At 33.4% G+C, this 27,686-nt stretch overlaps 3 protein-coding genes across 3 annotated transcripts; all 3 read right to left on the bottom strand.

Moving 5' to 3' along the window:
- Nucleotides 1-15: 15 nt before the first annotated feature.
- LOC140047035 (mesotocin-neurophysin MT-like) lies at nt 16-11,155 on the bottom strand. The gene is made up of 3 exons (XM_072091831.1): nt 10,842-11,155; nt 2,312-2,525; nt 16-976 (listed from the first exon to the last, which is right to left on the bottom strand). Exons 1-3 carry the CDS (start codon nt 10,959-10,961, stop codon nt 861-863), a joined length of 450 nt encoding a protein of 149 aa, XP_071947932.1. The 5' UTR covers nt 10,962-11,155; the 3' UTR covers nt 16-860.
- Nucleotides 11,156-18,027: 6,872 nt separating this feature from the next.
- Nucleotides 18,028-21,864, bottom strand: LOC140047737 (uncharacterized). Its single transcript, XM_072092772.1, has 8 exons — nt 21,857-21,864; nt 21,654-21,675; nt 20,980-21,318; nt 20,270-20,583; nt 19,564-19,692; nt 19,231-19,329; nt 18,858-18,995; nt 18,028-18,765 (listed from the first exon to the last, which is right to left on the bottom strand). The coding sequence occupies exons 1-5, from the start codon at nt 21,862-21,864 to the stop codon at nt 19,569-19,571; spliced, it is 807 nt and encodes a 268-aa protein (XP_071948873.1). The 3' UTR covers nt 18,028-18,765; nt 18,858-18,995; nt 19,231-19,329; nt 19,564-19,568.
- On the bottom strand, nt 21,719-27,295 carry LOC140047034 (uncharacterized). The gene is made up of 8 exons (XM_072091830.1): nt 27,273-27,295; nt 26,264-26,372; nt 25,543-25,932; nt 24,760-25,184; nt 24,292-24,421; nt 23,962-24,060; nt 23,676-23,822; nt 21,719-22,804 (listed from the first exon to the last, which is right to left on the bottom strand). The coding sequence occupies exons 2-8, from the start codon at nt 26,348-26,350 to the stop codon at nt 22,700-22,702; spliced, it is 1,383 nt and encodes a 460-aa protein (XP_071947931.1). The 5' UTR covers nt 26,351-26,372; nt 27,273-27,295; the 3' UTR covers nt 21,719-22,699.
- Nucleotides 27,296-27,686: the final 391 nt, after the last annotated feature.

Genomic DNA, 27,686 nt, shown 5'->3' with positions numbered 1-27,686 from the left:
ATGTTTAAAGCTATTTTTTAAAGATTTATTATTAATTCCAATATTGAATGTAGTACTATAATCATAAATAATATTTCTGAACACAATATCGATTACATTTCATATAAATCAGGTTTTATCCTAATTGTATGGCGTAAGAATTACCTAGTTCAAAGTTATGCAGTAATGTGCATTACACGTGTTCTTAAGCTATCAATGCCCAGTGAAATTAAATATAAATATTAAAATAATATTAAAGCGATGTTCCTAATACATTTCTTTATACACCAAAGTTTATATTCTAACATCGGCAGGAATCGCCGCTCAAAACAAGATCGGTGTTGCAGATTAGGCCTATTTGTATCCAACGGATCGATATCGACGGTAGGCTTATTTGTAGTCGGGAAAGAATAAAATTCCCTGGTCTAATGTAGCTCTGATAACACTCATACATACATATAATTTTAACTTTATATTGTACTTGCTTTGCCTTTTATTATCAATAACTTTCAAATACTTAATGATGCGCAACTGCGTGCTTGGACTGCTTTTAAGCTTTGAAAACAGCTTTTTTAAGAACCACAAAACATTGCCTTCAATTTATAGGCTAACTTATATTTATATATAAAATTAAAGGTCGGGAATTTGCTCTGAAATTCGCTCTGTTATGAATTATAGATGTGGACCATTAAAGGTTAGCTTTGACATGTTTGGGCAAATTTGACGAATTTCCCCAAAATCGCATGAAGATTTTTTAATCATCCGACCGACATTGAAAAGCTGCTTATTGTGTTTAGACAAAAGCGTTAAAAAAAATAAGGTTTCATTAATTTGCGTTTTAATAAGCATACATTAAAAATAATTACATGTGTTTCACAAAGTTAGTTGTTTGCGTTAACAAACGCGTCCCAAAGTTGACGATTTGCTGACGTTTCCTGTGGTAAATGTGAGTTTGATATTCTACCACTCTCACAAGAATAATCTATGGCACACGTATCTGTAAATAAAATACAAAAAACACTTATTAGAAAGACGTCGTATTTCAGAAAGACGCTATGAAGCTTGGTTCCCTACTAGGATGCAACGCAACGTTTACCAATCACGACGCGATAGATGATCAATCGCGTCGTGATTGGTCAAATTATGCTCTTGCGCTGCGCATGTTTTAAAACTTAATAAGGTTTGTTCCCACTTTCTTTGATGCAACAACGAAGTGAAATGACCAATCACGAGTTCGAATAATCCATCACTTTTGATTGGTCAATTCGCTTGCGTTGCGGTTTACGATTGTCAGTCGATCCTCGTCGTTTTACCATTCCGTAATGTTATTAAATGAGTTTCGTTTTAAAACGTGTAAACCGCCATAAACCCTTCGCAACACGTGACTTCATCCCTAAAGCGTGGTTCCCACTAGCGACGAAACGCAAGTGAATTGACCAATTACAAGCGATGGCTTATTTGCTTGTGATTGCTACCTGTCTATAACTTCGCTTGTCATGGGTTAAAACGCTTGCGTTGCGTTTACGTCCTTGCGTACACGTCCTTGCGTACGGTTACGTTCTAGTGGGAACCAAGCTTTACCCCAGGCAACGTGCGTCTCTCTATATAATTTTTAGTTGCTCCGCCCATTTCTCACAAAAATACGCATGAATAAATTATTCGTGACGTTTACGACGTTTAATCGTGTCAATTATCGTCTGCTGCTGAAAATAAATCTTCTTGGAAAATATTATAGCATAATAGGCCCTGTTTAAAATGTGATTGTGAATGACTAGCATATAGTGATGTTCATCTACGTAAAACGTAAGTTAAAAAGCTAGTAAGATCTAAAAAATAAAAAGTCTTAGGCCATAGGCTAGCTTGCGGGTAGAGCCTAGCAGGGGTGGTAGAGAGGATGGGCTTCCGAGCGAGGCTGACCAGGCCGTAACACAGCCAAACCTCCAGTAGAGCTAGATTAGAGAGTTTGTAGGTATACCTTATTTACAGCGTTCAGTTTATTTCAGGTCTGTAGTAGCATTATATAGTAGGCCTAGCCTAGACTACTTTTGATTTTTTAAATGTTAGGTGGGTTAGGCCTAGGCTAAAAAAGTAAGGATTCAGGGTTTCTTGAAATGGGCGCCTGGTGCAGTGATCGTCCGTGGTACCGATTCTGAGAGCCGTACTTAGCTACAGCACAGCATAACTGCAGCAAAATTCGTGACGTCATTCACCGATAATTCCTTAAAATAATGATTAATAAACTATAGACCTATATGTAAATGTTCATGAATAAACTAAAACGAAAAACTATACACACTATTTTATTTCAAATTAAATATCCCGCCTTCATTACCTTCATTACAACAAATATAACTTGTAGCACAACTTCCGCCCTCTACAGATCGACAACTTGATTGCAACTCTAGTCCAGTACAAGGTGTAGAAAGACGACTTTCTTCGGAACAGACCAGTGTATCTGGCGTGGCTAAATGACAACCAAATGATTCACCACAGCATAATAAAGGCCCTACACACTGTCCACCTTCAAATGGTCCACATTTTGGACACTGCGAAAAAAAAAAGAAATACAAATAAGTCCATTTATTAAATCACCTTTTCCCAATTTAATAAATATAATACAGTTTAATTTAAATAATAGAAGATGTTTAAATAATCGACATCGTCTTAAATCATATTTTTAAAACGAACGCATTGCTCCATGCTCGTTAACGAGAGTGTCTATTTAATATTGGTATTCCCTTGCATTAGGGTACAGTATTCCAAAGGAGCCTAGGGTATCTACTGCATGTCATGTCGAATAGTTTGATGGATTGAATCATTATGATTGATATTAGAATTGTTAGAAACATTTTCAAATAGAATCAACCGGAGACACATAAGCAGTTGATTGTGTTTTTCTTTCTATTTTTTTAAAGACCAGTAAAACATTAATTGTCACAATGGTTTTAACTGTTTTCTGTATTCGTCTAAAAAAACCAGACAATTGAAAACAATTAAACGAATGACTGTTTGGCAATAAATACTCATTTCTTGACCATTTTCTTTTCTCTTTACAATCTGTAAGTACAATTGATTTAAATGTCAACTAACTACTGATAAAAATATCTGGCGCCTTTATTACATCATTAACTAACACTTTAAATGAAAATAAATTGTTATAGTTATAAATTCCGTAAAACGTGTCTCCACTACCTGATAAAATTATTTTAAATACTATTACATTTTAAATACTATCACTAATAATAACATCATTAATACATTTTCAGTACAATAATATTTATAATCAGTGGCGCTCACTGCTAAAGCTTGGTTCCCACTAGCGATGCAACGCAGGAACTTAACGCAACGTAAGTGATTTGACCAGTCACAAACGATTCGAACAGTGGCTTGTCATTGGTCAACTCGCTTATGTTGCGCATACGTCCTTGCGTTGCGTTCTAGTGGGAACCAAACTCAAACCAAGAGGCCCAAGAGCTCAAGGGGCCCCATAGCTCAAGGGGCCGCAGAGCATGAGCAGTCCAATGCAACTACCCGGTGTTGGAGGAATGCTATACCAGGGGCCTTCGTCATCGTGCCCTATCATGAACTTCGTCCACCACCATTATTATTAACACTAATAGCTTTAATCTGCAATGCGCCTTGAAATGTTTCGATAAGGCGCAATATAAATGGTGTATGTATATATCATATATTATTGTAACTTTAATGTAATTATCAACGTATTATTTGATAAATCGTATAATAATATTCCGTATGCATTGCATTGTTATCATTATATTATCATACCACAAATAATAACATGCAATTATCATCATCCGACATACACTCAAATGTAACACACCGATGGGATGTATTTAATTCCATTATCATTCTTGACTCTCGTTAGGGTGTAGGCCTATATCCTTAATGTATTTTCAGATTTCTTTTACATCTCAACATTTCCATTATATGGATTGAAGGTTTTGCAGCCTGATCCCTTGTGGTTAATGAACACACATATATATAGGTCTCAATGCCTAAATATTTCTCTTAATATGTCTTTATAATTATATATATATATAGGCCTATATATTTTTAATTTATGAATGTTAAATTCATTCATTCATAAACTTAATACAACCTACAGTAAGGCAGGCAAAGGATGAAATGCGTACAATTACAATTTTGTCTATAGATTTAAAATAAAGTATCACATAAATAATTATAAAATCAGTCACCTATTCAAATCATGACTTAAGCTAAAATAAAAAAAAATTAATTACTAGACACATACATTAATTTAGTATTATTACAATCATCATCAACTTATGTGATAGGACTGTTTCGAACCTTCTGTTGCGTCCTTTATGTATTGAAAGTGCATCGGCATTACATTAAATCACACACATTAGATACGTTATGAATAATAATTATTTAGTTTAGTTTGTTTAGTTTATTAATAAACGTTTGGATTGGCAGATATCTTCAGGAAATTCTGCAGGAAAGTCCATGGCTACCGACTAATTACATGTTATCTTTTTTTGCAACTGATTTGTCTTGTAAATAGGTATAGTCAGCAGTTTATCAGGATAGTTTATAAGAAAATGTGTATCTAGATAATAAAATGCTTTTGGAATATAATACCGGCCTTCCAAAAACTATTATACATATGTATTACGGCAATTAAATCGAAACCACACTGAGCCGCAAGGTAGTTCAAAGAAGTATTCAAATAGCAGCCCGCTACGATGTGCCCTTACGTACTGTAGACAGTAAAATAAAATTAATACTTTTAAAGAACAAAAAAAAACTGTTTTGTTATGAATAAAGCCGTGTGTGAATTATGCGATGTCATGACATTTACTTAAAGTATTAAACTGAGCTAACAATACCCTTGTTGTACAAGTTTCTTTGCCATAAGACATTTTGCCTATGTCGACTGCAACAAATCAATTAAATGACTACTTTGTTGCAAGCGTTCATACCTTACCAAATATAACCTATGCAATAAACTATCCATTAACATGGTATTCCTCATAAAATTAACATAAACGATTTTTTGGGTATAATACGTAATCTATATCCACACAATATAGTATCTTATGCGTTTTGATTATCTATATTCTATTCATTCATATCAACGCAAGGACGTAAGCGCAACGAAAATTATTTGACCAATCACCTTCAGGCGCGCGATTATTATCGGTTGTCATTGGTCAACTGGCTTGCGTTGCGGTTTAGGTCCTTGCTTCTACCACCAAACATAGACTCGTTCCCTCGTATTACAGTTCGACCTTTGCCCCAAATATTTTTTGTTTACAGTACTACTGTATACTTTTTATACTGTAAACCGAAAACGCCAAGAATACAAAAGTACAGTACTCCGACAAATAATGAGTACACACAATGGCGTGAGCGCTTAAGCGTGGTTCCCACTAGCGACGCAACACAAGGACGTAATGCAACGCAAGTGAATTGACTAATCACAAGCGATGGCTTATTCGCTTGTGATTGCTAAAGCGTGGTTCCCACTAGCGACGCAACACAAGGACGTAACGCAACGCAATTGAATTGACCAATCACAAGCGATGGCTTATTCGCTTGTGATTGCTAACTGTCTATAACTTCGCTTGTCATTGGTTAAAACGCTTGCGTTGCGTTTACGTCCTTGCGTTACGTTCTAGTGGGAACCAAGCTTTACTGTCTAGTATAACTTCGCTTGTCATTGGTTAAAACGCTTGCGTTGCGTTTACGCCCTTGCGTTACGTTCTAGTGAGAACCAAGCTTTACTGGCTAAGGGGGCCCATGGGCAGTGCCAAACAGGTATGAAAATATTCCGAAAAAGCTCAAAACGCCCAATGCCTCCATCGTTTGGAGAGCCATCACCTACATACCAATTGCACATTCAATACATACACATTTGTTATGACATCATCAGACAATTATTATCTAATTTAGTGATAAGAATCAAATGTTATCGAATCATGAGTCATTTTATAGAATTTATAGACCTATATTTAATATTCTAACGAATATAGCGTTTTTTATTCATGAATGTAAAAATTGAATAGAGTAAACAGGTACAGTAAGACCTGACATTTGATGAGCACATTTTACGATCTATATAGACGTACTGATTTATACATCCTGTCACCGCATAGATCCTTTTCAATCATTGCTTGTGTAGTATACGCATCTTATTCTTATTTGCCATCAATTTGACGTGAAATCATTTTTACTAAAGCATGGTTCCCACTAGCGACGCAACGTAACGCAACCTCGCAACGTAAGAAAATGTCCTTCCGATAATTGTGTTTTCCCCAGCCTGCGTGAAATCAAACATGCGATGTTTGCAGCAATGTTGCGTCGTCGGTTCCTACTTGTGATTACGCAATACAGCACTTTGCGTCAATATTTTTCTGCATAGTGGGAACCACGCTTAAACTTGGTTCTCACTAGGACGCAACGCAAAGACGTAAACGAAACGCAAGCGTGTCGACTACTGAGAAAAGCGTCAGTTCGAATAATCCATCGCTCTTGTGATTGGTCAATTCACGTCCTTGCGTTGCGTCCTAGTGGGAACCAAGCTTTAATAAGCATTACGTACGACACTCCCAAGAGTTGCTAAACAATGTGAATTACTAATACTATATACTTTACTCCTATAAATATTGGTTGTCATGTAATATAAAAACATTTTACTATATGTGGTCCCAAATTGTTTTCAGGCTGTTTGCTAAAGCGTGGTTCCCACTAGAAGGCAACGCAGCGACGTATTGACGCAAAGTGATGGATTGAGTAGTCACAAGTGGAAACCGACGACGCAATAGTACTGCAAACATCGTAGATTTGATTTCACGCAGGCGGGGGCAAACCCTAAGATTGGAAGGGCATTTTCTTACGTTGCGTAGATTACGTTACGTTGCGTCACTAATGGGAACCAAGCTTCCAGATTCACGTTCATAAACCACAAACCAGCTGGTTATGATGTACAGTAGCCTACTGTACAGTCCATGCCGTTTTGCGATACTTTAATGAATTTACATTTGTGAATTAAATAACAAATTGAAACGTAACCGAGAGTTTATTTTGATAGAAAAGTTCACTGCTCAAAATATAAGAGTGTTGAAAACCATAGACAATTAAAAATGTAATATATAAATAGGCCTACAGATATCCTAATTTTACTGGTCGTTAGAGTAATAAGTTATCAAAACATTTGAAAAATTAGGGCCTTCAGTTCCGTTAATGTTTGAAATTATAGATAAAACTCCGAGGCATGATAAATAGTGTATAGTTCCTCTATACCACCGATGACGCAACAGTGCTGCTGCAAACATCAAAGGTTTGATTTCACGCGCGCAGGCGGGAGGAAATACAATTATTAGAAAGGCATTTTGTTACGTTACGTAGATTGCGTTACGTTACGTCGATAGTGGAAAGCTTAATCCCCGAAGTAACCTTTAACTACAAACACAATACAAGATTGTATTGCCTAAAACAGCTAAACGTAAACAAGTATGGAAATATATATCAAAATAATATCTTAAATTTCATTTGCTAATCAACGATTCAACGCACGCGTGATTAAAAGACCCATTTCGATAAATTAGCGGTACAAATCTTAGCGAACAGTGGCTAATTTTCCCTGTGGGATTGGTTTCATTGAATAAGTTGATTAAAAATATAGATTTGATTGATATAGTCTATCTTGATATCAACCTTTGTTACAACAACCACATATAATACAATAGCAAAGCAAGCCAAATACATCCGTGTTTGGTCAACCTTTTGAACAATACGTGGGAAAGATTCATTAGGCCACGCGTATACTCCCTCATAGGCTAGGAAACGCCCATTTTTCTACGGCCCGACACGTGCGCCAGTAAACCACTAAAGCAATAACACTATAATGTGTTTTAATTAATTAATACCATTATTTATTTGTTTTTATATATCACAGTATCAACCTTGGTACATTTCCCGGAGCTATATTGCCCTCAAATATTGACGTCACTCTTCGACAATATTACGGTAACTTTATTATATTGTCTGCAGTGCATGTGATGTGCCCTTAAAAATCTTTATGGCACGAACATTTTTAGAAACCGTCAATACGATGTTACACACATTTATTAAAAGGCACTCATTGGTCAATTTGCTTGCGTGGCGGCTTACGTCCTTGCGCTGCGGCTTACGTCCTTGCGTCGTGGCTTACGTCCTTCCGTTGCGGCTTACGTCCTGGCGTTGCGGCTTACGTTCTTGCGTTGCGTCCTAGTGGGAACCAAGCTTTATTGATACCGTATGTATCAACACAAAATGACAATCCCCAGTTCAGTTAAGATTATGAAGGCGACGTATACATTTTTTTTATGTTATAATGTTAGGCCATAATACATAATAACAATATTTTTAAAATCATGTCAGGAGAATTTTAAAAGGTTATCCAGAGGACGAGCTCGAAAAAACATGATAAAACTGACTATTAAGTTCAATCATAATTTTCTGAAACAACATTGCTATGGGGATAATGACTTGTAACCTTACGCTTTAGGCTTTTGTCAATAACTATATAATTTTATACAGCCGACTTGGGTAACATTATTATAGCATAAAGTCATTGATAATAGTAGTATATTTTATGGGGTGTTCTTGTGCAGTCGGCTATTGAGGACATATGACCGGTTAAACCAAACATTACCACCAAGTGCATCCACTGTAACGTAATATAATTAGAATATAACGAGATATTTTACCTCAAATACCCTTAAATAAAAAAGTACACTTTGTAATTGTATACCATTGTATCATGTATTATGTACATTATACCAACCGCTTGATATAAAAATATTTTGGCCTTGTCGAAGTGTTATATTTTGGCTAACGTCTCATGTTTATGAACTTTAGTCAATGTTAGATAGCGGGCGGGAAATTTAAAACACGAAATGGAAACGCGGTACGCGGAAATGTACAATATAGTAACAAAAGTAAAAACACACCCGTGTGATTGAAATAACTTAACATCGCTTTTCGCTTAGAAAATAATTTATAACAATAATTTACCAGGTTTGTTTAATCAATATCATGTACGGTAGATTGGCAGAGATCGCTAAAAGTGTATTTTTTTACTACTGTATTTATAAACGATCCGACAATGTACCGATCCATCACGCGGTTTAATGAATCTTCACACCATGAAGCTTTGATTAAAACATGATGTTACAACAGTATTGTAAAGTATTATTGTTATGTAGCATCACACAATTTTCATTACCCATTACCATCAAGAACGCCCACAGAGTTCAGTACATGAGGTACGTCATTTAAGCGAATTATTACCTTATTGAAAGGTTAAGAAAATGGTTTATCTTCTCTTACAGGTATAATTTGCCATATGATTCTTTAGTGCTCGTAATTTATATAGCTTGTTTTGTTTGTGTAAAATATTGATTAATAATACTACCTGAATTACGGTCGTTGTTATTTAGTTTAACATTTTAAAATTTCTCGTAATAATTGTTTCCTTTGTTTATATATCGTGCTGTTAGGCTCTTGCTGTGAATGTTAGAATAATAATTCGTGACAAGTATTCTGGAAATATACCTAGTTTCACAGAATTCATAAACGCTATGACTCCAAACGAACTCTAATGTCATCTTAATGTTACTCTGCCTCCACATTCCTATTGGTAACTATCTAATGTACATCCGAAAACGTGGGCCTAACAACAACAAAACATGTTCGCAAAACATGTTCTTCTCTTTAAAGCTTGGTTCTATGGACGCAACGCAAGGACGTCTGTAAGCGTAACGCGAACGAGTTGAACAATGGCAAGTGACAGTTCGAGCGATAACTTTGGCATGATGCGCTCTATCATAAGGGTAGACCTAATGTTACCCATAAACAGTTGAATCTCGCACGGTTCTATGATATCGGCGACAAGAACAGCTTGAAGTATCGTATCGTCAGACTGAGTATCGTGTCTGCAGCTGACGGCAACAACCAACCATAAAATGAAAAGCGTCTTCCTAAATTTAGTAGTACTTTTACAAGATAAAGGCTAATCTTTCTTTTATGCAGAACGTGTTTTTTTTTTAAATCTCCGTTCCTACCCTTTTTTGACCACGACGGAAATATTATTTTCTCGAGAACCGTACATTGGCCTTTTAACCGGTTATCGATGGTGAGTGCGAAATAAAATTATATTACATTATGTATCGTGCTTTTACAGTGCTTTGTATCAAAAGGTATAAATAGAGAACAATTTCCAAGCAACTTACTGTATGATCGTTGTAGAGGGAGATATTCGTTCATATTCATTACGGGTTTGTATTCAATAAATCAAAATAACAGACTGAATTACGTCATTTAATCTCTATGATTGGATGTCTTTGTTTGTGATACTTGAAGTTAAGATGGTATTAGATATTTTTGTTTTCAAGTCTATTGAGATTTATACAAAAAAGGATTATTATTAGATAATAATAAAGTAATTGCTTGAAGAATTAAGATGTTTCTGTGGAACCAGATGTATGATATGATGCTAAACAATTAATTTATCAAGATTCAATGAGAATTAAAGAAGTCTTAGCAAAAGATCGTTCTCATCCATAGAGAAATGTATAAACAAATTTAACATTTAAAAGGCATAATTCTTTAGAAATATAATTAATCAGATAAAAAATATATTTGTAGTTCACCATAAGAAGTTGATGGACGAAGAAAAAATTAATAATCGAGAGCTTAAAAACAAGTAAATAATACAGTTTGTTGCCATTTCAAATCAATTTATTCAACATTAAATTTAAAGAAAATAAAATCTTAATGAAACGTTACTATAATATTAGTAATAGTTAAAAAAAAATATAATTGTTAAACTTTACCTGTCTTAAGGGCCTAAACGCTGTTCGTTTTCCCCCTACAGGACATGTCCTCCAAAAACAAGCTGTAGATAATGACACCAACGCAAAAAGAACCAGTAGTATTCGACAACACTCCTGCATTTCTGGAAATATCTTGATAAAGTCTCTACTCTAACGGCGTCTGGTAAAGTTAACTGAATGAGTGAGTCGGTGGTGACAGTATGAAAACTCAATCAACTTAATGAAATGACAGAGAGCTAAATTTTGCGTACGTGTTCCGTTGATGATATCGTGTCGAACAATGCTGATTTTTTTCAACCACGCGGTCATTAGATAGATTGTTTTTTCTTCTTCTTCGTTCCAGTCGTCCGTTAGTGTCGACGTGGTTAATTTTCTTTTTGCTAGAATTTAATTTGCATCACGCCTTAAGTAAATAAAATATGAATGAGTTGACTTGAGAGAGACCTTCTTGAAGTTATGAATTCAGTATAACTAACAATTCTTGCATCGATTTAAAGTGTGTTTTTGTTTCGATATGAACAGACGAAAGCATAGATGTGTTATTGGTTCGATTTACGACTTAACATAAATAATATACAGCTTCTATCTTGAGAATGTCTATAAAACTTTCTAATATCCTCGTATATTTGTTATAATGATCCATGAATGAAGTTAATAATTTAATAATGATATCACTTTTAATGTAAACGTGATCGTGGTACGGTGTGGGATTATAGCTATTATCTATATATAAATTTACGTAAGGGCAAAATTCGGTAAATCGCGCGTTATTTCTAGAATGTTTACTCGATGGTATGTAAAGTTGGTTGGTACTTTCGGTACTGATTTTAACCACCTGATGTAACCCTATTTGCTAATTAAATTGAATTCGATAATTAGTTATTGACGATTAAAACGAATTTAGGTTCAACGATTTGCCCCAAATAGGGGTGTTTTCCGATCGTGGTATACACTGTCTAATGGATGTCCAATTTGAAAAATACCCGCACACAATAATACGAGGACACTTCGCATTTTCCTATCTCCTCCTACGATAATTGTTTTTAATAGCTGAAAACCGGTTGAACAGTTCGAGTACAGCATCATAATGTTGAAGACAGGCCGATTTTCTTTAAAAAATGCTATTTTGATACATGTAATATACGTTTTTACAAATGTATTGATTTGTGATGAATGGAACATTCCAAATTATTTGGTTTAACCATAGAGGTATAGATTTAGATTTATGGGCCCCCTTGGAGAATAAACATAAATAGTATTCCAATGCACTTTTGATCGCAATTTGAATCGCAAATTTCTTACTGTGAGTGTTGATACTGTTAGATATAATATAAACAAATATACAAATAAACTTTATTACTGTGAGTGTGGGTAGGCCCTACTGTTAGATTATAAACATATAATATACAAATAAATAAACGTTATTACTGACAGTTGCTTCTCAACGTTTGTATTAATTAATAATTTAAAAATATATAAACGTACGTAGTGGTGTATCGTTACATGTACTTTACTATTTCAATCGACTATGACAGTGAGAGTTTTAACAAAGTATTAAATCGTAAATGTTTTACTGTATTTAGTGGTATATTATTTATAGTCCTATAAAACATTAAAAACAATATTTCGTTACTGAGTGGATAAGAATATATTTTAAAATGTTTCCTCTTTGTACCTATCTTCTTCCCCCATCCCTCAACCCTTAATGTTACATACAAAACACAAATTGGGTTTGTTTTAAATCAGTCCAAATTTGACTCATTTTGTTTCTCTCTCGGAAGTAATTCCCAGGGTGCTAATTTTAGCGGACTACATAAATCATCGTGTATATTTATTCGTTTCTGTAAACGACAATGTATTATAGTCCTGCAGTACGTACATTTGAAATCTCCATTTTTTTCTCGCTGGAAAATACTGTGTATTCGAGAACCATCTGTCGGGCCACGACCTAGATGGTACGCGAGCGAATCTCCATTTTTTCTCGCTGGAAAATACTGTGTATTCGAGAACCATCTGTGGGCACGACCTAGATGGTACGCGAGCGAAGCGAGCGTGCCATCTAGTTGTTATTAATTCATGTAAACTAGTGGCAGTTCCAGTAATAAATTGAATAATTTTGTGCAAACATTTTTGATTTAAATTAAACCTCATGATTACGCTGTACTTTAATTTTTAGAGTTTTAACTAAAATACTACCACGATAGTATACAGTACGTTTACAAATACTGAAGTAACTTATTCAAATGTTCAAATCTTTGGCTCGCTTAACAGCAGCGCGAAAGATAATATTACAATCGCGCGGCAATTCGCATTCGTTGTATTGATGTATTTGCAAATGATTAAATTCGATTATTAAACAAATTAAGGTAAGGCTACTGTGCTGCTTCCACAGTGTATTTGGTTTATGCGTTTTCCTTGATTAGAACTGCATGATTGGAATAGGCCTACAGTAGATACATCTTGCGTATATCCAAAAACAACTTTTTCTATCAATCATTATATCCTTAATTACTATTGTTGTTATCATCTTTTCCAAAACGAGTGATGTAAATTTTCACTTCAATGAGATAAGATGATCTTTATTGAGATGGTTTTCCCAGATTTCTTCATCAGAAACACAAATTTATTTTGTGGTTAATAAGATGATTAATTTTGTAATCTCAGAAAGACTGATTAAATTTAACGATTATCGGGCTAATGGGCAACTACTTTGTAAGTGTTGGTGATTTCAAGAGAAAAAAGAGAAATTCTCGTAGAAATAAATACGAAATAACCACTTGCTTGCTAAGCAACTAAAGAGGTATGCAATTATATTGATGTAGATGTATGGTCATTTTGAGAAGGAGTGTTTATCAAGGACAGAAAACACATTATTGAGGTTTTCGAGAGATCAATTAGTTTGAATAACGATATCAGACAAAAGACGAATGTTTTGAAATATAAGTGCAAAGAAAGGGGTTAGATTTCCAACACCATTGTTCTTCAACAAGAATGTTGTATGCGTGTTTTCAAATACGAGATGAAACTCAATGAGAATGCCTCTTTTAATGTAAGTTGGCCTATTACAAATATGCGATGTTATATTGCTTGAAAACAATTACGATGTACACATTATTTAGCTTGATGGCAAAACAACTATTAACAACAATAACGAACCCATCGATCAAAAATATTTACTAACATTTACTTACACACACAAGACAAAAAAAACATTTACTTACATTATTGATTAGCAATTTTTGTTTTGTCATTCAGTGATTTTCTGTTTTTCTAACATCTCCATGTTAGGAGGCTTCTTTGTTTAAACATTGGATTTACAAACTTTTATTAGACTAAAGCCTTGTCTACACTATCAAACTTTATTTGTCAAAAATGTGATGTGCCCATATATGGACATGATGATGTCATATCACTACCATATTTAAACATAGCACTACCATATACAAATAAAGTTTGATAGTGTAGACAAGGCTTTACAGTAAAAATATCAAATATCTTATATTTTTGAATAACTATTATTAGGCCTGGTAGCCTAAACACAATGATTACTTTTTCTATTTCCCCACGCTTTTTTTTATTTTTAAAGTTAATGTTGCCTACTGAAGTTTGACACTCTCTCAAGCTTATGCTGTCTACACTATCAAACCAGTTTGACAAAAATAGTGTGATGTGTCCACACTGAATATGGACACGATGATGTCATATCACTACCATATTTAGGCACATCACACTTTTCTTGTCAAACTGGTTTGATAGTGTAGACAAAGCTTTAAGTTCAAATCATAATTTTTCATCATCATTGTTATTGTAGCAGGCCTAACATTATTTTTAGAAATTGTTTTAAGAGTACTAAGAATCCTAATCAAACAAGTTTATGGACGTTTCTTATAAATAATTAGCATGAGTGACGGCAAAATGAAATAGTTTGCCTGCAGGTATTTTGGTTCTTGTATCAAATCAGTTCTTATATTTATTATGGCAACGTGATTCCATTTAATTTAGGAAAACCACTGCGTTGTACATTGTATGACATTCAAACAGTCCCGCCTATAATTATTAAAGAAATACAGATTTAAATTGAAAATAAATGAACATGAATATATATATATTTATATAACTGATGAAGGGCTAGTGTTGCCCGAAAGCTCTGCTAACTTTTCTGGCTGTTTACTTTATCGTTTTGATTTAGCTTTTCGCTTTTTTTTTGTATCTCCATTGAGATCCAGCCACTGATACCCATAGCATTGTCATTTTGTTCAGTAATTTGCCTTTGGATTTATATATATATATATATATATATTTATCCAAATTCCCTCACTTGCACTGATGAAGGGCTAGTGTTGCCCGAAAGCTCTGCTAACTTTTCTGGCTGTTTACTTTATCGTTTTGATTTAGCTTTTCGCTTTTTTTTGTATCTCCATTGAGATCCAGCCACTGATACCCACAGCATTGTCATTTTTTCAGTAATTTGCCTTTGGATTTATATATATATATATAAACAATAATACTGTGGAGTAGTAATGCCCATGTGGAACAATTATAATTGCCGGTATAGTTACCGGATTACATCCATTCGATCACGTATTATATTCTGATTATTAGGTCTGATTACGACAGTCATTTGTAAATAGCATTTTCTCAACAAGTTCCTAAGCCTAATGTTTCCCCAGCCTAATGTTTCCCCAGCCTAATATTTCCCCTTTAGATAAGAACATAGCCCACAAGAGAATACTGAAATAGCCTATTGTTGGTTTGTGAAGCACTATACCCACGTATGAATACAGTATTGTAGATGAACAAACAAAATAAAATGTTGAATGAATGTTTAGATTGATCGCCTTACTAATGCATGTGCATTGAGTGATATTTACACATTTTCTGCCGATTTTTATTTAAGAAACAAAACAATTATTCATATATGAATTCATCCTTCTATTAACAAGATATGTTTATTACCTTTTATCACAAACTCATAATTTAGGAAAATTAATTAATGAAGTTATAATCATTATATTTTGTATTAGGGCCATATGCCCATGTATTGGGTGGAAGAAGAAAAAGAAATACCTATCCTGATTTTATAGGCTAATTATTGTAACCTGGCGTCTGGTACAAAAATCATGTTATTTGTAATTGCATTTAGATAACCAATGCCCAATTAAGAAAAGACAGAAACAACTACATCTTGAAATCCACGCAAACAGACGTTTACTAACTGTTGTCATGTTATTAAATCACCACTTCAATCGACTTAAATCACTGTCTATTAACGTTATTAAGACATTCTCTTATATTACCGCGAATCTGAGAAATCGGTTACAAATTAAAGAGGATTGCTGTACAAAAAAGATTTCATTCAATAACAAAATTAATTTTAATATAATTAAGATTCTGATTACAACATTAAACACATTGAATAAAGATTAATGTATCATTATTCAAGTAAATATTTTATAAACAATAACAGGCCCCCGAAACCGGACCAAAATGGATTTTTCTGTACTCCAAGAATTCGTCAAAAACTGTTATGAACTAATACTTATGGTGAAACTAAAGATATTGTTATTTTTAACTTTTTTTTGGTGAGACATAACCTGTTCCGAATGATGAATAAAAATATACAAAGTTTGGATAAATGGATGAATAACTTGATAAATTAATGGTGACAAAAAATCTATAAAAATGACATAGATCTAGCCCCTTGGTGGGAAAATGTTTTTATGGTGTTTATACATAATTCAGGAATTTCTAGAGTTTTTTCTTCTGAAATAAATTAAAATTGAAATACATTCGATATGTTTGATTAAATATTTGACCTTCAACTAAGAAAAACATGTCATCATCTTCCCCCTTTTTTTACCACATCTAACGCGGTGAACATAAACAAATTCAAACACCTCGTTCATGTTCTTTAAATAATACGTTTTACAATATACTAATTAGCCAAAAATCCATTACATGTATCTGAAAAAATAAATGTTTACACAACCTAATAATGATGTATAAGGGACCTTGTTTGATGTTGTATTATTTACTGTAAGCATAAATCTATTAATGCGCTTGCTATTTCTTCTGGAGACAACCCAGTTATTACTTAAATTTTAAGATTAGTTTCGTTTTCAATCAAGAAGATTGTAAAACGAATGAGTCTGTGCACTTTAGAGTTTAGGCTTTTAAAATCTTGGTGATGATTTGTATTCTGGATTATGGTCATCTTAAATATATCCTGCCCTTCATTAATTCCAAGCTGAAAATGCATTAGGCCTACCAAGAAACAATTATTAAGTTGAACAAAATTAAATAGAAATAACATATTTAACTAACAATAATTTAAATAATAATATTAATGTTTAGTTATTTAAAAAATCCCGTCCTTTTTTAATTAATGTGAAAATATTAATGTTTACCGTTTGTTTTTTCTACGGAAGTGGTTAACTTTATTAAAACTACAAAATGCCTAACTAGTCAAAATCTGATTTTATAAATCTTATTTTTTCACGATTTTGGAAACAATTATCTAAAGTATAGCTTAGTTTATCGCAGTTCGTTGTCGTCCTAATATTACCAGACCTTTGAAACTGATTTTTATTTGATTCTTGAAAATACATTTTTAGATATTAATATTATTATTAATTGATTTATTAATTATTTTATTTTACATCTAAAATGACATTCTATCTTTAAAGACTGTATTCTGCCATCAAGAAAACAAAAGCTATGCAGTTTGATAAAATTGCCTATATAATTTAGTTGCTTTTACAAGCCTTAATGGGCCTGGAAATTGTGTTTTCTGTGGAAATTGTGTTTCTGTTGAAATTGAAATCGTATTTACATTTTATTTACTATTTTATTTCAGCTACAACAATGTAAATATTTATATTTTAAAAGAAAAATAATGTTTCCATCAAGAAATCATGAGGTATGTGTTTTTGTATTATATCAATATAGTGAAGAGAGAAGAAAGGGGGTTGTTGGGGATCAGAACTATGTGTTTTTATTGGGAGGAAAATGGAAATGCCAGGTGTGTGAGATCAATTTGTGTCTCTGAATTTTATTTCACATGAGCTAATTCGTCTAGCATTACACGTTCGGAAAATACAAAGTGTAACTTTTGTCCGTTGTCATAAATTCATTTCTTTTAGTTTTACAATTTTTAATTAAACTCATACCTGGTGCTGTTTTATTTAATTTTATTCATTTATTAAAATAAAAAAATTGCTGAAAATAAATGTAAGACACTTAAACTAATTACTGTTTTTAAAATATAATTACTGTTTTAAAAAATATAACTACATTTTAATTAAATAGAAATAAAATTACTGTTTTGAAAATAAAGTTACTGTTACACAAATTATTTATATTTAGGCAATACGACACATTAATATACGGCTTATATAATTCAAAATACCTAATCCGTACCAATCTATCTAACATACTACTTACCAACTAGAGTTCAATACCACAATGCGGGGGCGCTATACACGTTATCTGATCGATACGTTCGAATTGCTGTTTAGTACAAACAAGTCAACTTTCAACAATATAATAAACATTACGTTTATAGACCCGACCGTACACAATCTTTTTTTTTTATTGATGGCAACAAATGAAGATTCCATACACAAATTATCGTGTTACTTTTGTGACGTCATGAATAAACATCTACTGAAAATTCTAAGCTCTAGTTATATTAGGTTAGAAATTCTTATCTGCTTCAGTAATGTTTGTATCATAGAATCACCGGTTTTCAAAACGTTGTTCGTAAGTTGTTTTTAAACCACACAATTTCACATTGAGGCAGCTGTAGAACAATTTACTTTCTATAGTCTGTCCAATTGTCTGCTGCTTTTTCTAGGGACTCAATCAAATCATAAGGCTGTACAATAAGAGTAATGAACTTAAAGTTTTTTATCAAGTCATCGATCTGTAATACAAAACATAAAAAAAAAACATTTTTCCAAAATTCAATTATTCTATTATTTCAAATTTGCGACATTTTTTATTGAGACTACTCACTGTGTCGTGTCGACCAAGAGGGTAATCGTTTACGGCTGTTACACAGTTAATTGTTGTTTCACCAAATTCAGTCGCCTTCATTGTCTGTTTTCGCAAACCTGAAACTCCAGCCAGTCCATCCTCTTCTACACTTTCAACCTGCAGTTGGTGAAATTAAGAATTGCCTACGATCATAGTTGTGCCTCGTTTTAGAAAATTCTAAAATACACTCCAGTAGTCCCTACATTTTTTTCCTGGCACAGATTTGTTTTCCTGTCTTAGCTATAAAGCTCTAATATAACAAATATACATTTTCAATTTAAAAAACAGTTTATTTTTTGTTGGCCGAAGTGTATTTTCGTTTTAATAAATCCTGATAAAGGTAAACCCTCACCTTTCGTTTTACCAGTTTGAAACCAAGATGCATATTAGTTTCTTTTCGATAGATAGGCACAATCTCTGCGTAAGGAAGTCGAATGATGTCCATCTCAACCTATATTGAAATACCTTATTTAAAACTAGCAGGCCTATTGTTATAATAGATTAAAGCATATTTTAACATTTACCCAATCTTGTACATATTTGCGCACACACTTCAATTGGATCGTAAAAACAAAAATGTTTACGGCGTAAGATTTTAGTCTCTGTCACACTGCTTATAATACTACTATAATAATAATACAAAGGAAATACAGTATTTTTATAAATTAATAATTAGTAATTTTACCACTGCTATACATGTTCTCTGTATATATTAATGGCTTCTTCAACGGAGTCTATATGTTGGTTGTTGATTGTCAACACCATATCGCCTTCATACAAGTTGTGTCTAAGTGAAGGATCCAACGATGCGATACTATTTTAAAACAAAAACTTAACCAATCATATAAGTTGTTCCACAATTGTTTGGAGAATCTGTGTAGTCTTAGAGAAGACAGAAAGTTGTTTTCCCTGTTCACAAATATTGTACTTTGATTGATGTATTATATTTTCTTATGTATTTTTTAATAAATAATGGGAACATGAGCTGAGAATATTTTTCCATTTAAAAAAAATAATTCAACATGGTCGCCAATTGCATGCTCGCTCGACGATGACATGCTGCCCGTGTGGTGCTCTTAAATTGTATATTGCATGCTCAATAGATTTTACTAGCGGGGAAACGGCCGAGGATTGTTGCAAAGAAATTGGTCTAAAACCAAATTTTTTGTACAAATTACCGTTCTAATATAGACTAATGGATAAAGAGAAATAAAAGGTGCCCGGCGCTAGTATTGGACTTGCGGTTTAAGAGGAGATAGAGGAACACATTTTGACTTAGTGCTATTATAACATGATTTGTGTTTATTGTCCGTTTAATGTGTGATCCGCCACTCGCAATATTTGTTTTGTTAGTGCTATTTTTTATTCTTGGAAAAATAAATGATACTTACAAAATGTGTCTATTTTTCTTCATTGACAGAGTTATTTTTCCATCTAGTTTCTTCTTTTCGATTGAAATTTTGATTTTCTGCTTGACCTGCTGAATCAATTTTGTTCTGGAATCTGTATGGATAACATCTTCTTGTTGATATTCATCGATGGGTTCATATCTTTCTTCGGGATGCTCAGAATATTCGCTGATTGCTTCGTATTCATAGGAGCCGAACAGATCATCTATCTCGTCTGGTTTTTTTGTCGGTATATTTGGTAGTGGGCCAAAATTATAATATGCATTACCATCACTGGATGCTGCTTGATTAATATCCTGAAAAACACGAATAGGCCTACATACTAGTTTCATTTTATTTTTCTTATGATAAATAATAACAAACAACAAAAAAGCGCCTTAAAAAAGAAAAACAAAACAAAACAAACGAAATTTGTTGGCTAAATACAATATGAGGTTAAGCAGTCTAGATTATTTCACACAAAACCCTTTATACTGAAACGTGTTGATTCTTCCATCTCAGTGGTTTTTAACACAATAATTTCAATATATCAGTCAAACTCCTTGTACATACGCACATTCTATAATAACAATCATGCAAAGGTATTTCCCCTCCTCTTCAATAATATGTATAAATATTCATGCTAGGATTATGTTTTTAAAAAATAGAGGGGGGGGGGGGAGGGTTTGTTGTGTAAAGGAATGTTTACATACCTTTGAAAGTTTTCTCTTTGGTTGTTTTGAAGATTGTTTTGGTTTAATTTGTTTATGTTGTGCTACTTTGCGATTATTCTTATGATCATACTGCATTGGAAAGTTGAAACCTAAATTGTTCAAAACTTCGACAGCCGTGTCATACCAGTTGTTCATCAAAATCTTTTTGGGGGATGACAGATGTATTTTAGAATCTTGATATTCAATAAGTACTACACCTGACTCGAGCGAAATACACTCACTGTCACACAGAGAGATTGATGGACCACTAAGACCACTTTTAGGAGTGATTGAAAGATGTCCATTGTCCAACAATATTACAGTGACCTCTTCTTTTGGCTGAAATTAAATCAAATAAAATAGTTTGAAAGACCTATTTCATACAAAATGTATGAACTAAATTAATTGCATGATGCTTTGTGAAGGGTCCTACCAGCGTAGGACCACTGATTGTAAATAATCTCGCGGGATAGATATAGAGGTTTTTTCGTTATTTGGTGGGTTGTAGCACATGGGGTCTGAAATGAAGCAAGTTAGTACCGGTAGCCTATTATAGGTATACATAAGTAGTCCGACAAGCATTGATGTTTCTTTTAAACAACTATTTATTAATGATTCACACATTTTCGGAGTAGGACTGCTGTAGGCCTACTGCAGTACTGCAAAATACTCACTTGTCTTACTGCTCCTCTACAGCTTTAAATTTACATATGCCTAAATAGACATGAAGAAAAATATACAAAAATGTGAATAAATAATAAGTTAACTATATATACACTATTATTAATCAACTGCTTTGGCTCTGGTGTAATAAAAAATACCTACAATTCTAAATCACAGACCAAGGATTATAGTAAATAACCGTACCCAAAATTACTAATCCATAACTCTTGGCTTCGATATTGTTTTGCAGTCTGATACAAGAGGGCGCAATAAACGTTGTGTTGACTTGATGATGTCTCACGCTACTCTTAGCTTTTTCTTCAAAAAGAGATAGAAAGAGAAACTACAAGAAAATATGCAATAGGATCCTTTAATTCCACTCAAATTACAAGAATTTCAATTTATTTCCACAGAAATGTATAAAACAGCACTGTGCATAATATTAGCTAGTAAGTCATTATGGCCTATTGCGTTCAGAAAAAAATACATCATACATAATTATGCCTAATATCTCTTTACCAGAAAAAAAAGTCTGTAAACTAACGATCCAGCATTTAACAAAACCCATTAATAATTGTTTATGTATGAATTAAAAGATGAAACAAAAATGCAACTTACGTACTTTATAGGAATGCGTATTACGGAAAGAACATATGGTATTTAATATTTAATTATTATCATAATACTGTTAAAAAATTAATTAATTAACCGTCCATTTTGCTTCCAAGTACACATCATGCAGATATTTTCTTTTTAGTTGCATGCAAACGCGACTCTACAACTTACTATGTCGGTCGGTTTGGTCGGTCGGTTGGTCGGCCTGTCGGTAAACACTAACTCAAATTTGAGCACGCGACTGCAGCCATGTATATGGCCTTGTTAACTACCACCAACAACGATTTCAAGTTAACGAAGTAATATACAGAACTGTTTCTGGATTATTAAGTTAGGTATTCTTAGCTGGAAAAGGTATGTCATTTTTAAATATGGATAAACTATAGTATCCATTATCAGCATAATTTACATAATACAGTATTATACACATTGACGATACTTTCTATTCTTCTGTCGAATCGACTGCTTGTTCAAGATACTTTATTAAATCAAGAGGTTGCACAACAAGAGTAACGACACCACGATCTTCTATTAACAACATATCGGTCTGTAATACAAAACAGAAAACAACGTTAAGTACTGTCTACACTATTAACTTTATGTGACAAAAAATGTGATGTGCCAAAATACGATACGACACGATAGTATAGTATTATATATATATATCCAATATATCCAATCGAGTTCGAACAATACCATGAAAGCCCCAGTGGTCTAATGGTTAGGACATCTGCATATCAAGCAGGCGGTCCGAGTTCGAGTCTCGGTTGGGGCGACTTTTTCTCATTCTCACAGATTTCCTCATCTTTATCGTTCAAAATTATATATATATATATATATATAAACAAATCAGGCACAGAACATTAATTCTAAACCGCCCGGTGATATACTGAAATTTAATTAATTAATTTGAAACGATAAAGATGAGGAAATCTGTGAGAATGAGAAAAAGTCGCCCCAACCGAGACTCGAACTCGGACCGCCTGCTTGATATGCAGATGTCCTAACCATTAGACCACTGGGGCTTTCATGGTATTGTTCGAACTCGATTGGATAGCGACTCTTTAACATTCTCGGCGTGGTACGGCGGAACAGCACTATAGTCCTCAGTTGTACGCACGCGCACCAGAGATCAAATTGATACGCCCTCATCTTTCAGTATTTTTATTCACGAGGCTGTCCATATTATGGGCACATCACATTTTTGTTGTCACATAAAGTTTGATAGTGGAGACAGAGCTTTACAGTAATTATCAAACGGTTACTAACATGAACATAGTATTTTTATACATGATTTAGTGTTATGTTTTTTGAGGATTTATCTTCATGAATTATTGTCAAATTTGGCGATGACTAGGTTTACTTTTACCACAATATTGTGTAGGCTTACATCTGTGAGTGGATGTTAATATACTTACTTGTGCTGGAGTGCAGTGTCGGTCAAGAGGGTATTCGTTTATGAATGTTATGCAATTACTAGTCGTTCCACCAAATTGAGTCGCCTTCATTGTTTGTTTTCGCAAACCTGCAACTCCTGCCAGTCCACCTTCTTCTACACTTTCAACCTACAATTGATAATGTTGTGCATAGATGTAGAAATCCTTAACATTTGCGTATGTATACAGGTAGACCTCGTAACTAAACTATAGGTTAATATATGTTGTAGTCTTTATCTTTCTTATCCTTTACAAATCTAAGACCAACCTTCCGTTTATCTAGTTTGAATCCAAGGTTCACTTTAAATTCTGGTCGATGAATAGTCACAATCTCAGCGTAAGGAAGTCGAATAAGTTCCATCTCTACCTATAAAGAACGAATAAATTAAAATTAACATTTCTTTTTCTTTTTTGTTATAGTATAAAAAGGCATTTTTTTACGTTGCGTCGTTTGCTAGTGGGAACCAACCTTAATACGTAATACTGTAGCAGCTACATACATCTCGTGGTATAATCAAATTTTTCAGTCAATTAATAGTTGTGTGGAAGTTGTAATGATTAAGTAATATTTTTTTATATTGATAGTTATGAACTTTACCGATCCCTTATCTGTTTTCTGTATATATTTCATGGCTTCTTCAACGGAGTCTATACGTTGGTTGTTGATGGTCATCACCATGTCACCTTCATACAAGTCATGTTTAAGCGAAGGGTCCACCGATGCAATGCTATATTTGACAAACAAAAATAGAAATTGAAAGTTCTGTCATACAATATTATATTATTGAACCACTCTTGGTGATGTATGTGGTCAATCTGCTTTTATAAAACGATTTGGGCTACCGTTGTTGCTTGGATGTCTAAAGAGAAACTCTAGGCTAGAGAGACCATAGAAACCGACAGTTCACTTGGTATTGATTGATATATAATATTAATCAATTTCTTTTGTCTTGAACGTTTGTTATTTGTTTTAGTTTTAATTAATTTTTTTAAACAGAAAAATAATTATATTCAGCAGAATTGATAGACGTTCCGCCAACAAATGGACTAGGAGAATGGAACTTACAAAAAGCAGTTACCAGGCAACATTGACAGAATTATTTTTCTGCTGTCTAGTTTCTTCTTATCAATTGAAACTTGTACTCTTTGCTTGACTTGCTGATTCAGCTTTTTCGTACGCTTTCCAACATTACCAACTCTTTCACCCACATCTGCAGCTTTATTACAAACATTTCCATGTTCTGCTGTGACATATGCATCTGGTTGATAATTAAACTGCTCCAGGTTTTTACCCTCTACTATGTCAAGGTATTCATTGTCGGTTCCATATATATTGTTTTGTGTTGTTTTATCACAAATTGGCTCGTATACCTCAAAATCTGTTTCTTCATTTTGGTATTTGTTTGACGGTGTGTTTGGTAGGTGTCTGTAAATGCCATACTGATACTCAGGACTGTGTATATCACTGGGTGGTATTGTTGAATAACTGGCCTGTAAAAAAATGGATGTAGATATATCTTGAGATTGAACATTTCCACACCTTTCCTTCCCCCTCTACTTGTGTCCCAATGCCCTTCCAATAATTGTGTTTTCACCCGCCTGCGTGAAATTAAACCTACGACGTTTGCAGCACTACTAGTGCATCGTCTCTTCACACTTGTGATTACGCAATACAGCACCTTGCGTCGATACGTCGCTGCGTTGCGTTCTAGTGGGAACCACGCTTTAGCAGTAAATGTCTATACAATTAACAGTATGTTCGTGTTACCACATTATTTAGGCCTATTTATGGTATGTATTTTTAGGCATAACATTTTAATTATTTCATCTAAATTTGAAATCGACTTACCTTATAAGAAGTCATGCCAGATGTTGGATCACTTAGTGTTTTCGTCAGTTTTTTCTTCAACTTTGAATATTTTGGTTTAATTTGTTTAAGTAGTGCAACTTTGCGATTGATTTTAGGATCATACTCCATCGCAAAGGTGAAACCTAAATTGTTCAAAACTTCAACTACAGTGTCATACCATTGGTTCATCAAAGCTTTTTTCGAGGATGAAAGCTGAATTTGAAATTCTGAATTATCAATATACAATGTGTAACTATTTCCCTGCTGTTTAGAGATCGAAATGCACTCGCTCTCGCACAGAGAAATTGATGAACCACTACTAGGACAACTTTTGAATGTGGTTGATATATTTCCATTGTTCAGCAGTACTGCTTGTACTTTTTCTTCCGGCTAAAATTAAATATTATGTAATTAATATACAATAAAATCTAACAGTTAGTCTAGTTACAAGACGATGTTAGCTGATTCTTGGCTTTAACCAAGAGGATCAGATAACAGGTCTCAAACTATTGAACTCATTAGCCTGCCTCCAAATGTTGTTAACGATGTTAATGCTCTTTTGTTAAGTAGGTGATAACACAATAACAGTCATGTTTAAATTCAACTGAATGTAAACAATATGCTAAATTAACAAAACATAATTAAAACAAGGTGGTTTTTAAACCACTAAACTTGTGTTATATAATTTTAGAAGTAGGCCTACATAAATTTTAATACTCACTTGTTTTACTGTTTCACGGCGTTCAAATGTTTCCTTCCTATATTGGAGAGTGGACAATAGGACAACTTCCGTCCCTTTAGTAGCCATACAAAACCTGTATTGTATCAAACTGAAAAAAAAAAAAACAACAACGCAATATGCCTACTGTATGTGTAAACAAAAATTTACCTTTTCAATTCTCGAATTTTTGCAGTGAGCCCTCAATGTATATCAAAGTTTTCTTTGCAATATAAAAATCAATCCCATAACAAAGAATAGTAAACTTGTAATCACTTTTGTCATATCTGTCATATTCATTAGAGCGCATTGCGCTTGCGCCATCGAATCTCTCCCAAATGTTGATATTATTGACAATTCTATTTCACTATCTGTATAACATTCATTTTCATAATTGTTATGACTTTTTTAATGGTAAAAATATGAACAAAAGGGACGCGATTATATTCTCTCCCAAATGTTGATATTATTGACAATTATATTTCACTATCTGTAACATTCATTTTCAATTGTTATGACTTTTTTAATGGTAAAAATATGAACAAAAGGGACACCATTATAAACGTCACATATACCTGTAACATTCTTTTCAAGGATATTTTGTGTTTTCAGTTTTTTTCATTCCCTTTTTCATTCCCTTTCTATTCAGCATTTAAAAAAAATATACCTCAACGCGTTGGCATAATTTTAGGATTCCAAATTTCACCAGCACCATTACTTCTAAATCTTGGATGAAATTTCCAGAGATCAAATGCAAAAACATTTAATTAAAACTACATAAAGACAGGTCTCGATTTTTGTGAAGAGAAAAGGAATTTCGATTTACCGTCCGTTTAAGGCGAAGCGACAAACCACAGTATTCTGAAAACCACGGTTTAAGATTACCAAAAATAGTGTCTTTGGTCGATAGTTGATTGATTACCTAGTTAATAAATATACACGGCGCCTCAATACTATTACATGATTATCATAATCTTATCTGTATATCAAATAATCCAATAATGAAACTCACCTTTTTATGTATGATAACGTTCTTCTTGCTTGCTACTGAATGTACTGATGCAAGTGACTCCTTAAATAACATCGAATGTTCTTGTATTTTTTTCAAAATCCCAGATTTTAATTTTAGATCTGAATCATTATTACTATTATAGATAAGGAAATTCCTATGGAAGTTCCAAACTCTTTATTTATGGTAAAGAATATTTCATAATAAAGTTACAATAGTGCATTGCAGAGTGACTTTGCAAAAATCATGGTTCAGTGGCTATATTGTTGCTATGACAATGAGTCGTACCGACGCCGTATGGTACAGAATAATATAGATAGATATGATAATGATTATTATTATTAGGCTTATATACAAATTAGACTATTAGAGTGTGGTTGAGGCAAGCGCTATTTATTTATACATTTTTAACAGGTG

This window comes from Antedon mediterranea, chromosome 4 (assembly GCF_964355755.1).
Source record: "Antedon mediterranea chromosome 4, ecAntMedi1.1, whole genome shotgun sequence".
In the NCBI taxonomy this organism is placed as follows: domain Eukaryota; kingdom Metazoa; phylum Echinodermata; class Crinoidea; order Comatulida; family Antedonidae; genus Antedon; species Antedon mediterranea.
Note: the sequence above shows the minus strand (reverse complement) of the source record. Positions and strands in the feature narration are given on the sequence as shown.